Here is a 14,427-nt window from a genome sequence, read left to right on the forward strand (position 1 = left end):
AGCGTCTTATGATGACAAACACAACACTTGGATGTAGCACGACAAACAAACCTTAATTTTATTTTTCTGTAAAGAACGTAAACCTGTGAAACAAAGGCAATATTTCTGAGTAAATTTATATGTTGTTTAAATAAATAGATCAATCATTTTGTTTGTCTTCAGGTGACGTTCATCGAATTGTCAATAAATGAAGTGTTTATGAGAGAAGGGGGCTTTTTTGCTAAAACATTAGAACTAAACCCCAATAAAAATCCTGGCACTGTTGGTTAAAAACAAGAGAATAACCAAAGGCTTTTTTACCTTTTGTTATTCAAACTATGATTTTAGTCATATCAAATTATATATGAGCCCCAGACGAAACTGGTCGCAAAAATAATTATTTGACCCAACTGTTCTTAATGTTTTGGCTTCCTCCCTTTCATGGCTTTCTGAATAACCTTTGCGCTCTATTCTTGCAGTTAATGGATGACAACACTTTTGAAGTTTCCCTCATAACAATGAGAGCCAGATAATAAAAAAACTACTGAGACCAAGGTCATCAGAGTTGTGTGACACCAAGAGATATTTTTTTAGCAGGGGATGAACTTATGTTTCCCATATTGCAACACAAGATATGAAACATGATACACAATGCTGATAACAACTACTATTTAAAAATTGCTTGAGAATTCTTTCTAGATTTTGAGTGACAGATATTTCAAAAGCAAGGACCATGTTTGTTGGAATTTGTAAAACTGAATTATATTGGGCAAAAGGACATTTAGGAGTCACCGATTGTGCAAATTGAGTCTTTCTTTTACCTCTTTTCAATAAAACTCTGTATGAGTCAGAGTTATGCTATGCATTGGACTGTCGGTTACATGTGCATCATTTTGTCATCATAAAATCCTTTTTTTTCTTGTCACAACTTAAGTATAATTGAAAGTTTGGTCAGAACATTGAATCCCATTCATCTTTTTACTCTCAAAACTGGGACCCACTTATGGAACTCACAAAATACACTATAAAAAGACTTCTTTTTTCATCTGATATTCAAGAAGAATATGAACAAATAATTGTTTTCCCATCCATGTTACAGTTAAAATTTACTAAGATGGAGTTAGCTCAGTAATGATGTTAGAAAATCGTCCACAGCAAAAGATTTCAGCACGATTTGAAACTGCTGGACACAAAAGCAGCTAAGCCATTAAAAATTGGCAGAGGCAGATGTTTTGACCAGAACGAGCTATCTCTGTCTATATATAAATAAGAGACAAATGTACCTACTGTACAAACACATCAACATTTATGTTATTTAAAAGATATTGTAAACTATTATCCCAGAGAAATGTTACCAATATTGCTTGCAAATGTATTGAAGGGTGGAAACTCTGTCCAGGTAATGCACTGCTGCAGACTGTCAAAGTTTCACCACATCTTATGAAATATTGAACAAGCACTAACAGATAACCACGTCCGTAATTCATGTTACCACAAACTTCATCCATTGATTTGGCTAAAAGCATCCTGCTGTGTGTCTTCTGTAGAACTTGTACCAAAACCGGCTCCTGAGCCTGGCTACAATGGCCTCCCCGACCCGCAGCGGGCCGACGCGCCAGCGCTGCAAGGATGCTGTTCGTCATAGCTACGGCGCTGAGACCTACGCTGTCAATGGTCTGAACCAGGAGGCTTTTGTGCTGGGCTTGTCGCGCTCCACCAGTGACACCGACCTGGTCTCCCCTGATGCCCGCTCCACGCTCACTGTTAGCACCTCCCACTACACCATAGGCCAGTCTGAAGATCTGGTGATTTCTTGGGACATCAAGGAGGAGGTAGATGCTGGAGACTGGATTGGAATGTACCAAGTTGGTGAGTGAGATAAGATCAAACATGGCAGAGTGATCGACACATAAAGGACCTTTCATTTTTTTAGAGAAAACAATCAAATCAATGTATTCTTCATAGCACAGTGTTCCATGGTTTATTGCGCAAGTTGCATTATGAAAATAGATGAAATCTGCAAAGTAAGATTACAGATGTTTATAGAGTGCAAAACTTATCAATAAATACTTTATTCATAAACCTTTCCCAGACATACATGAATATTTTCACACTTTCCTCTTTTGTTTCAAAAGATTTAGGAAGATTGATTGACAAGGTCAAGAGCCAATCAGGACACAGAACGAAGCGCCCTATTTAAAAAAAAAAAGCAAAATTACTCCAAAAAGATATGTGAAATATCAAGACCAGTAAACCAGGATGAGCTGTTCTATAGCTAAGGAACACTGTACTGTAAAGCCACTAAAAGTTCATAAGGGTTTTAGTATTTCACTTCCTAAAAAGACATTTAATTTATTTACATGTTGTAGATGTCCTGCTGGGTGTCAGATAACTATGTTGTTAAAGGATCCCACTGCTTGCTGTGTGTCAGATGCAGATAGCAGTATGTTGGAGAAATTCTTGATGTCTGGATGGTTGCCCTTCTCAGTTTGATCTTTCCTTCCAGATGAAGTTCTGTCTGAGAACTTCCTGGACTATAAGAACCGAGGCATCAGTGGATCTCACAAGGGACAGATCGTTTGGAAAATCGATTCCAGCTCAAACTTCCGTGACGGTAGGTAGCAAAGAGAAGAAAATAACTTCACTTTCATTTGAAGTTTGAAAAATCATGTCAACAAAAAGTACATGTATGTGAAAAATTTAGTGTTTTTTTTTTTTTTTTTTTCCAAATATGTACATCAATTCACAGTTTACATCACAATTTAATTATAACACTAGTTTTAAATCCAGTTGTCCAGAAAATGTTAAAGAACAACCCCAGCCTAATATTTACACTATAAATTATTTTCCACCTTCAGTTAAAAAACATTTTTCCATTTTTTTTGTATAATTTCATGGTGATCTATACAAAATTTTACTTATAATAAAGTTATATATTTTAATCCAAAGAATTGTCAGAAAACAGTTCGTCCTACACCATAACCTGCTCCTTTAGTTCAGATTAAATATGCGTGTCTTTATTTTATTTTATTTTTAGATAGATAGATTTGGGTTTATTTATCATATTTAGTTACCATGTTTTGTTCCTTCCCGGTTATATTATAACCAGGTTTAAATTTTTAAACACTGCAGCTGTTACTGTTTTAGTGTATAACTCCTCCAATATATTAAAGAGCCCTATATCATGCAAAATCAACTTTTAAAACTTTTAAGTGCATTAAAGTGCATTCAAATTCCTCATGGAAAACAGTCCCAAAGCAGTGATTTGCTCCATTCACGCATTTCAGATTACCAGTATTCCTCTAAAAATCTGTGATCTTATTAACAGCCCCTTCCAATTCACAAAAACGAATGGGTCGTACTGTGCAAACAAAATCTAAAGTGTAATCCCTAACTACTAAAAAACGATATAATGCCCTGGATTTAAAAAACTTATTTGGACACCATGCTAACAATTTTTCTTTTTTAAACCGTAAATATGTCGTCATAGAATTCACAAAGTGAAAATCTTAAATAATATGAACATTTTATGATGACTACTTATCAATCCAATGTGTTCTGATGATGAAAATGATGATGGTTTATTTAAAAAACACATATAAATACATTTTTCTCACAAAAATGCCCCAATTTAGTGAGCAGCAATACACACTGGTTTTTTGCAGAGACTTGCGGGAAATTTCTGGGGCACTGGAATTTGGAACTGTAGATTCGGACGGCACTACAAAATGGCGAACGCACTATATAGTGCACTATGTAGTGAGTAGTGAAAGGAATTCGGATATAGCCAGTATGTACATCCATTTCATTCAAAATCGTTCTTTAGTGTGCCAAAAGTTATATATTGTCATATGGATATAGTTTACTCTGAAAGGCTTAAGAAAATCATGATATAGGCCATTTAAATCCAAGTGTTTAGTTACTAAATCTGTCCATTTGTGGTACCAGAATTCAAAGTTATTCAAAAGATAATTAACATTGACATAACAATTTACACTGTGGAAATGATTGCTATCCACTACAGTAGATTGACGATATAAGACCCCTTAGAAATGATGGACTGCTCCGATAGCAGTCCTTTATTCTGTAGGAAGAATGGTCAGTCAGAATGCAGACCAGATGATCATCTAGAAATCCAGCAAACTATTCAGACTACACAATTCAGGAGTGGCTGTGACATTTTTTTGGATACCAGCTCACATAGGACTTTCAGGAAATGAATCCTCCAAAACTGGTTTCTAAAAAAGCAGTACTAAGCAGTAATGACAATTTAATCAAAGGAAAAGTAATACAATTATGGCAAAAAAAATGTGGGAGGAAGAAAGGAAGGGAAGGTGGTTGTATGGAATACAGAGAACGGTGGGGGGTATGGGGTATATAGGTAGGAACAGTAGAGGAGATCATGTAATAGGCTTAGATTGGGTCATGTTTTTTTAAGCCAACATCTTTTCAGGAGAGTATAACATGTGAGTTGGACTTGTGCCTTCTGAGGTGATGCAGAGACAATAGAACAAGTGTGACAAGTATTCAGGACAACGAAAAATACTCAAGGATAAAATAGGAAAACTGGAGATAAGATGGAATATACAGTGTGCTCAGTGAAATAAGTGCTTATGATTTTTTTATTTTGTTTCTCAAGAGAATAAAGTTGTTGTTGAGAATCTAACATGCACCTAGAGAGGGTAGAGAAAAAGTTGTGGGGGGGAACATCCTGATCCACACTCCAGACTGGCTGGTGGCAATAATGCACCAATAAGCTGTTTGCCAACCGGCAACAAGCCACAAAAGAAGAAGAAGAGGGAGCAGTTACTGGCGTAATTCATATTATACCTTTGGCTGGTGTCCTGTCCTTGAGTCATCAAACATCATCTTATGAAGTCAGAACGATCTGACAAACTGAAGTTCCAAAAGAGGAGTTAGTGTGGAACAGCCAGTCCAAAACAATAAAACATTGCACATATAAAATCCAACGAGAAAAGTGAAACAGCATGAGAACGGAGCAGATATGAAGTTCAAACACAGGAAATAAAAGTAAACATCAAATGTTTAGGGATAACCCTGGAAATCTTAAATGAAGACAGAGAACCTCGCTTAAAGCTCCTGTCAGTTTGATTTATCTGTGGGATCAGCTTTTCTCCATCCAGCCCACTGCAGGATAGACAAACTCTGTCATTAATCTACTCTTTTCCAACTGAAGATTCTCATTTTGCCAGTTTCTGACATTCAAACTAAACATTTTATGTCCCAGCTGCATCTGATCGCTCTTTAATAGGGTCAACAGCACAGAAAAGCTATGGGTTAATGTCTTGATTGTAGTCATAACTCCAAAACAACCTCCTATAGGAGTTCTGCTGAACCTTTAAAATGAATAGATTTTGCCATCATCTATTGTTCACTTATATTCAGGTCAGTTTTACCCTTGAGAACAAGCGAGTGGCAGTGAAATTAAACTGTTTAAATCACATGGTTCTCCATATCTTGTTCTTCCTCCACAGTTGAAACCCAAGTCTGCTTCAGGTACTACCACGGTGTTACTGGAGCGCTGAGGGCAACAACACCCAGTGTTACCATCAAGAAGAGTGCTGCACCAGTAAGTTTACTCACACTTCTGATAGCCTCACACAGAGTCATGAGGAACCCCAATTGCCTTTAGTACAACTATTGAAAAGCACAGATGATTGTTTTTGAAACTAAAATGGGGGAAATTCACAGAAGAGCAACACTCTAGAGGGAAAATCTAGATCTTTGCAAGTCCGTGAAGATTCTCAGTCATTCAGGTGGTCTTATCCTAGGATTCTATTCTTTAGGACTATCCCAAGATAATATAATGAATAAAAATGAAAGCAGCTTTGTAATGACCTTCATGGACTTCATCTAATCAATGTCTGAGTTGGGTCTTCTCACACAGAACCTACATACATTAAAACCGGGGCAGAAATACGAATAAACCATGCATAAATCACATAGAGCAACGTAGAACATGGTTTCCTTATTTGCAAATTCTGTGTATTTGCAGGTGTCTCTGGTCCCTAAACCCAGGGAATACGGATGGAATACTGTAAACTATGTTAAATACGCATAAACTGCACATTTTACCTAGAAGAACATCTGCGCACATGGACAAATACTTATGAATTACGAATCACGCATGTATCGCAAAAAGACTGAAATGTCATATGTGGAAAATGCGCAAATCGTACATGGTGGCTCTGTGTGACACCGCCTTACTGCTTATTTTATTCAAATATTTTTTCTCTTCTTCAATCTTAATGATGCAGGTCCTTTTCTCTGAAAAAGCACTTTGAATCGCCTCTGTGTGTGAAAAAACGTCAATGTGACCTCTTACATCAGTCTGACCCACTGTTCACTTCAATGATCTCAGTCACACTTTTAAACCAACAAAATCACAAATAAGGAAGCCACCCAGACAAAGAGCAGATTATTGACTGACCTGTTGGCTTACTGTCAGATTAGACTGACACTGAGATGTTCGGATGTTAAACCAGACAGGACTGTTGTTCAAAAATCAAATGTAGAACAAACAACAGACAGGAAGTTGACTATCAAACCCAGTTTCAAGGGATTAAGTGAATGTTGGATTGGCAGTAGAGTAATAAATTGGGACTTGAGTTGATTTTGGTGACTGAATTATCATAAAGGGATGGGGTTTGAATCAAATGCCACATCCAGTAATATAAAGTCTGATACTAATGTGGAAAAAAACTTTACTCCAAAAATCATTGAGGAATCTCCTTCAGGACCTCACAAAAGGCCATATTTCACTCAATATTCTATGTTTTAGTGAATTTTAATATAGATTTCTTTGATATAATTAAAGGTCCATGCACAGCTTGTATAACAGCCGACATTGGTTGTCATCAATCCAACATACATCTACTAATCTGTCAACTGTAAGGCAGTCAAAAAAGTAAGTACACTACTAAGTGAAATTGTCTGATCTTTACGAAGTGTCTAAATTTTTTTAATCTATTTCTCCAACACTCCCCTAAAGACCTCCTTTGATGAAAATATGTTTTTTGAGTTTTTGACATGTAGAGTACGTGTGGCATTTTTCCTATGAAAGAGAACAAATGTAATAAGAAATCATTTCATTTTTGCATTTCTGAGTATTTCTCCTTTTAAATTGCTGTCAATCAAACAGTCGTAAAGACGTTCTGTTTGAATTAATGAGCTGTTGTGATGTCACAACGCCCCAGGAGCGCATGCACATTGCTCAAGCTCCCTGATCGGCCCCGTCCAGCGTGCACATGCTCAGGTGTGGGAGAAGAGAAGATGGCACATTGCTGCGTTGTCGCAGGCATTTTAAGTACGTCCAAGGCTTTTGGACCAAGGATTTTCTTGTTGGCAGCACATATTTAAAATTAAACTTAAAGTTAAAGTCCCAAATGTGTTTTCCGCATTTGTGTTCTCTCATAAAACCAGGAGATCTTTTTTGTTATTGACTCAATGAATATAAGAAAAATATCATAAAGTTCAGGAGGCCCGAGCAGGCTGGCTCCTCATCCCTCAGTGCAGTGTTTTTCAACCTTTGACAAAATCCCGCGGCACACCAGCATCCAAAAAAAAAGGAGAAACTCATAGTCTGTATTGATCTACAGCCCCTCTATAATCTCACATGAATTTTTTTGATAATTGTGGCAGAAAAAACAGGAAGCTGCAGCGATTTTTTCTAAAAGATGAAATAAAAGTTAAGTCAGAAGATTTAAAAACTGTTTGATGTGTGATCGTTGTGGTTTCATGACGTTTAAAAAAGACGACTCTGTGTGCTGAGGCGCTGTCACTTTAACCCAATGCATCATGGGAGATGTAGTGCAAACAGCCGCCGAACGCCAGACAGACTAGCGTCTCTGAGCTTCATTGCTTTGTTCACTTGTTCCACGGTCTGATACTGGATTATGTGGAAAGCTACACCACTAAATATGCGCTTTAGATGTTATTTTTCTTGGAACTCAGAGACTTTACGAGCTAAATCGTAACAAGGAAGTGAAGACTTTAACCATTTCTGATTGGTCAGACTGATGACATGTGATTAAGCCTCCACAAATGATTGGTGGAGACAGTTAAAGGGGCGGGACTTTTCCTAAAACAGTTATAGCTGCAGCTAAATCGCAGTACCGTCATTCTTATCAAAGTGTCTTTAATAGAATCAAATAAACACAAATAAAAAAGTATTTTACGATCTTTCATATTCCTAACTACTCAGTGTTTTATCAGGGCCTGTTTGGATGAACAAAGAGCTGATATCCTGGAGATGGAAAATGTTTTTAGATCAGTTAATGAGGGCAATTTCCCACAGCACACCTGGCCATCTCCCACGGCGCACTCGTGTGCACTCTGGTTGAAAAACACTGCCTCAGTGGCTCTCTGTCTGATCGCCAGCTCGCCTCCCGGGAGCCGGCATCAGAATCACTCCAGCTCCATAGGCCCTGTGAAAGACTTTCCAGGGCATACCTGCTTTCGCCCAACTGTAGCCGGGATGGGTACTGTTGGACGATTTTGTCAAAACGGTTCATACGGGTACCAAATTTCTGAAACCGCACTGCTACCAGACTTTTGTGCCACACTTGATGCTCAAATTGCACTGCAGGAACTCAGATCACATCTGTACCATTGACTAAGGGTTGAAAGTGGCCCCATCGGCCGCGAGAATCACGTTCACAGCTTAACCCTAACCTGTAATCTTAAGCTTAACCTTTTCTCTGGATCGGTGAGTCTTTCTGGCATTTCATTTTATTTACTCTGCAAGGTAATTCAACAATCTGCATGTGCAATCTAGCCTAAATTATGATGTAATTCAAAGCATTTTCCATGGACATATTAAAGTTATTTTTCATGTGTAATTTCATTAAACAGCAGGGTCTGGTACACACGCTCGTTTTGTCATTCCACACGTTTTTCAAAAGTGTTGATTTGGAACCAAAAATATGTCACTTTTCACAGTTTCTTTATCGCTAAAGAGAAACTTTTGAGAATAGAGACTGTCAATCGGTGTCGTTTGTGCCCCTCCTCTTGTGTCATGCTCTTCACTCATGCAAGACACAGCTATCATCATCAGAAAGGGGGAATCAAGGGCGGGGCTGCTAAGTTCAGCACAAACAGTCACACCCATGTAGAGGAGATTTTGGAAACAGAGTCTCCAGATAAACATGAAATATGAGTTTTTGAGGTTGTGGGATTTTGGTTAAAATCATAATTAAAACACCACTCTGAACGTTTTTATAAAAAAGTGTGATGGGGGACTGACACTCTTTTGGTCATAGGTTTGACCAGTTTTACAGGTTCATACCACAATCCTCTTCCACCTCTCAGTAATGACTTCACAGAGCCGGTTGATGTTGGAGATTGGCACCATCACATCCACTTTGAGAATATCCTGCAGAGGCTCATTAGGGTTTATTCTGAGAATATTTAACTTTAGTTGCGATTGAATTGGTTAGTTCAAAAGGGGCCCAAGTCCAAGAGGTTTGTTTTTCCAGGAAATGATTTTAATTGCATAGCTTAAAGGGAGCCAGATTTAGCACCAGTTCATAGCTTACAAATGCTATAATATGAAGCACCGTACTTTTATAATTTCAGAGGACTAGCAAACTAAAGTCTCCGGACTTGGGCCCTTATTGAATTGAACAGGGGCGCTGCCATAATGGATAACTAGTGCTGCCATCTATGGGATAAAGCAAAACCCATGCAAGAGGGGCCAAGGTCCAGGAATTCTGTACTTAATGCATTTAACATGTCAAGCATAGTCAATACATTACAACGGACTTGGGACTTTTTTGCACATAATCAGTTAGCTTTTCCCTTGAAGACCATAGAACAAAAAATATCTCTGTTTTGAAAAATTGTAGACTTGGGCCCCTTTTGAACTAACCAATTCGATTTCTTCATCAATATGGTGGTTTTCCTGGAGGAGTGCTACGGGCCTTTATCAGTCAAATTACATGAACTTTAATGTAATGTAGTGCCCTGGAATTTAAAAGCAGTTCGACACCATGCTCACTACTTTTTTTTTTTTTTTACTGCAAACGTGACATCGTCAATTTCCTGAAGTTAAAATTTAATTGACATGAGCGTTTTGCGATGATCATTTATGAACCCACTGTCTTCTGAAGATAAAAAACGTTGATGGTTTATTTAAAAAATGCATTTAAATTTATTTTGGGGCAAAAATTGTTCAGACGCAATGCATTGTGGTTTATATTCGCCGGTCTAGTGAGCATCGATCCACACTGGTTTTTCGCAGAGACTTCTTGGAAATTTCTAGGGCACTCAATTTTGGAATTGTAGATTTGGCCAGCACTGCAAAATGGTGAACCCACTATAGTGCACTATGTGGTGAGTAGTGAAGGAATTTGGACACAACCATACTCAAATATCAAATTTAAGCAAAACTTGCTTTTACATTTGCTTAAATGAAGCTTTTTGTTTTGTTCTGTCCTTGTAAAATGAAAGCATTAACCCTCCTTTACTGATAGCTCCTAGAGCTGATACAGAAGGTCTTCATCTTCTTTGATGTTAAAACTTTCAAGCATTTTGTTTTTTACTTCCCAAAAGCCACCAGATAACAGTATTCTGATGAACTCGACACTTTCCAAACCTGCAACATATAATTATCAGTCTATTGTCCTTCCACCGTGGATGAGTTTTAACTGTTATCTGCAGGGTGTCTGCATCAGGATTGAATTTCCATGTTTGTCTTTGCATTTTGCTGCTGTGGCCCCCCGTAAAATGCTGATGGGCCCAGAACTTGATCTGTACTTTCTTCCTGAGGACAAAGGAGTAAAAATAACCAGCACACAGGATGGGGAGAAAGACAGGGAGGGTGCCAGCATGGAGAGCAAATATCCGTCCAGTCCTGGTGAGGCACTCTGGTTTTTGGAGACGAAGTAGGGTGGATGCCGAGACCGGACGAAGACATATTTATTATTACTGACTGGAGTTCAGGCTAGCTGCAGAACCTGTCAGATGCAGCAGTCAGGGGAGACACGGTGCTTATTTCTGCATGTGTGGGATGGATGGCATATGTCTCCAGCTGGGACTGCTGTTTCCCAGTCACCAGAGGAGAGGAAGGAGGAGGACGAGGCCCAGCTGGATATCCGGGGGAACTGTAAATATTCACTTAGTCCAAGTCCTTCATCTTTTTTCTGTCGTTCAGCTTTTTCACTGAAATCTGATTGTGTTGATTGACTTTCAAAGTAATGGGTGAAGTGTCACAGGCTATAGATCTCCTTATCTGTTGGAATGTATGATAAGACTGTAGAATGGAACACCTTCTATGATGCAGCTTATGTGATGATATGTGATGCTGGAATGGTTTCTCCAAATTCTTTAGATTAACTTCTTGTCGGATAATGTGACAAGCAGCTGCTGGATTTGTTTGGAAGAAAAATCTACTGGATGTGTGGCATGAGAAATGACAGATGAAAGTAGTTGCAACTTAAAGCAGTAACATTCTCATTTGAGAGAATAAGAAGCAAAGTGCTTTTTTTTTGTTTCTTGTATTTTATATTTATATTCTGATTTGCACAATTGCAAAGTTATTCTGATCCAGAAAATGATGTGTCGATGTCTTGACGGTTAAATTCTATTTACATTTTTACATGGTTGTGTTTTTTTTCCTGCCAAAATAAGACATTTACCCCCCCCCCACTCCCTTTTTTTTCTTCTTTTTTTCTTTTATCTAGTTTTGAATTTGAAGTTTTTTTTTGATGAATTGTTTGCCAGTTTATAATGAAACACATCCAGCAGACAGATGCAAAAGGGAAATATAAACTTCCAGTCTCTTTCAGCTGGCAAACAGAACAAAACATAAACACTGAATTTTTTTACAGGTAGGAATGTGTTTTCTTTTTTTCTACTGAGATGCCATCAGGATCCGTTCCTAATTAAAGACCCACTCTGATGAAAAAACATTGTTTTTGGTGTTTTTTAAATTTTTTCTTCATGATGGAGGACATGTATAAAGAAATTAAGCCCAAAATTGCATTTAAGTGTTTCTTTATTCAAATTCTTGTGAATCAGAAGCAGTTGAAAAAAATGACATTTCAAAAGTATCATATTTGTGACGAGAAAATACACTGGGCAGACCACAAGCTCCCTGATCCTCTCCATTCTGATGCATCCATTGCAGACGAATAGATCCAAGTACGTCTTTGTTTTTCCTGCCTCAAAACTGTACGGCTGGACAGCTCCAATATTGCTCGCCATTTTTTGTTGCTCCAGTAATGTTAGGTAGCAGGAGAGCAGATGGATGATAGGAAATGGGGGTGGGGTTGCTCCTGGTCCAGCAGTCTCATCCACAACTCAGAGCCACTCTGGAGGCATTATTTCCTAATTCTTTCCTAGAAAACAACAGTTTTTTTTGTGACTAAAAATGGCACAATCATAATTTTTTTTAAAACACTAAGAACACTTTTACAATAGATCAAAAATTAGGACAACTTTCGTGTGACGGATAATAGATGATGGTGTCTCATCAACCAGCCTGACCCGACCTTGTCTAACGCTGAGCTGAGATAAGCCCCTCTGGTTCATTGTGCTTCTGCACTAACTAGGTTTGACCATATGACCTTTCTTTCTGGAGTGTCATTGACCTTTCCTGACATTTCCTAATCACAAATGTGGGCAAGAATCTTTAATATTGTCTCATTCTGGCTCAAATCAGCAGAACTTTCATTGCAAATCTCTCTCTTCAACATATTTTCAACATAGAAGCAAAGCTTCTTTCATTAACGCTATTTTGAAAAGAAAAATAACTTTTTAGAATAGGATTTTCAATAACTTTTAGTTTTCCAAGAATGTCCTGGTAATCCAAGTCAAACGAATTGTATGTGCTCTTCTTTGGAATCAAGTTGACACCATTGACATTGATTGAACTGGTCTATGGCTTGAAGCGGAGTGGGAGTTCTCTCTCTCTCTCTCTCTCTCTTCTTTTATTGTTGAGCTCACTCTGCCGCTACAGATGGGGCTGCACCTGCTTTTTCTGAGTTATTTGAAGTGAGTGTGAAAACTTCCAGGAATCATTTGACCTACTTTAGGATAAAAAGCAAAAGGTTGCTCAGAGAGAAAAACACCACAAGATTTCTACAATTTTTCACACTTGCAGCCTCAGAAGAATGTAGTTTCAAATCCCACAATATTTATTATACAGTATTTTAGTTGAAGGAAATCCAACTGAAGACTTTCTCTGTCTTCAATAATTCAGGGAAATGAAGCATTCTTGCTTCTTTTTTTTAACCATTTGCCCGTTGGATGCAAGTGAAGGAAAGTGGTTTCTCTGCATGCTGCAGCTGACAGGACTCAGCAGCATTTATTCTCCTCGACTTCCTGCTCTCTTCCCCCAGCCCCCCATCCCATGCCCTCCTCTTCCTGGCTGCAAAATCAATGTCAGCATAATGAAGACACAGTATTGATCACAGGACACGGCCAAGATCACCCAAACCGAGCTCTAGAAATGAGCATTTCTCATTTCTATGACAACCTTTTTTGCATTTGTAGCAACCACGTTTATCACGCATTTACGCTGCAAAATATTAAGAAGCAAATTGTGTTTTATTGTAGTTTAATTACTGTTCTTTTGTTTTCATGTGTCTACAGGTTTCAAAGCCAGTAGTCAGTCCTGAGGTGAATCATGTAATGGGGAACAGGAGGCTAATCAACTTTTGGTTGTCAGGTAAACCTAAAAAACTTTTTTTTTCTTATTCCCTTCCCGTATTACTTTTTTTAAAAACACTCAACATGTCATTCTCACCTTTTCTCAGCTTTTTGTTAAAGTTTAGAGCCGATATTATGCCAAACTTGACTTACTTTTGAAACGTTTCGGAAATAATTTGTATTAAATATTTATGATAAACTCTGAAGCTAGCGCCCTTGGCAAGGCGCATTCAAGCGTCCACATCCAATGAAAAGTCTATGTAGAGCTGCAGTGCTTGGGGCTTCCATGTTCAAAACACAAGTTTTTGCGACTGTTTTCAGGCTCAACGTACGAAGCGACCATTGAATGAGCTTTGAAAGTTAAACCAGGTAGAACTTTGACCAATCAGGGACTCGGATGGCGTCCCTTTTATTTCCAGAAAGTGCCAACCATTTGAAAATTGATAATGAAGGAGAAACTAATAAATGAGGTTTATGTCTGACGGAAATTATGACGCCAATTCTGTGATATATCGGAAAAAAGCTGTAAAAGAAAAAGCCTGGAGTAAGATTCCCCAGATTTGCCCCGCTTTGATACTTCGCACCAAACCTCTTCCAACAATAGTTGGTGGACATGCGCTAATAAACAGTGGAAGAAGAAAACCCTCCCTGCTTGTCCAGTGTGAACACCATGGGCTATACTCACGCGTCACTCATGTGTCTGTAGCTTGACGCAAAAAAACTGTATTGAGGACGTGAGCAAAATGACATTCTAAAATTATTGGATGGGTTTGTGAG

At 38.2% G+C, this 14,427-nt stretch overlaps 1 protein-coding gene across 4 annotated transcripts in view; it reads left to right on the forward strand.

Annotated features, from left to right (window-relative positions):
• Positions 1-14,427, forward strand: part of hecw1a (HECT, C2 and WW domain containing E3 ubiquitin protein ligase 1a) — a 73,353-nt gene that overhangs the window by 11,005 nt on the left and 47,921 nt on the right. For all 4 annotated transcript variants that reach the window (XM_020712462.3, XM_078938559.1, XM_020712461.3 and 1 more), the window contains 4 exons: positions 1,527-1,848; positions 2,486-2,593; positions 5,475-5,569; positions 13,594-13,669. In XM_020712462.3, the coding sequence (XP_020568121.1) occupies positions 1,527-1,848; positions 2,486-2,593; positions 5,475-5,569; positions 13,594-13,669 (601 nt within the window). The remainder of the gene's footprint in view (positions 1-1,526; positions 1,849-2,485; positions 2,594-5,474; positions 5,570-13,593; positions 13,670-14,427) is intronic.

The sequence above is a fragment of the Oryzias latipes genome, chromosome 20 (genome assembly GCF_053564925.1).
Source record: "Oryzias latipes strain Hd-rR chromosome 20, Olatipes_Hd-rR_3.1".
In the NCBI taxonomy this organism is placed as follows: domain Eukaryota; kingdom Metazoa; phylum Chordata; class Actinopteri; order Beloniformes; family Adrianichthyidae; genus Oryzias; species Oryzias latipes.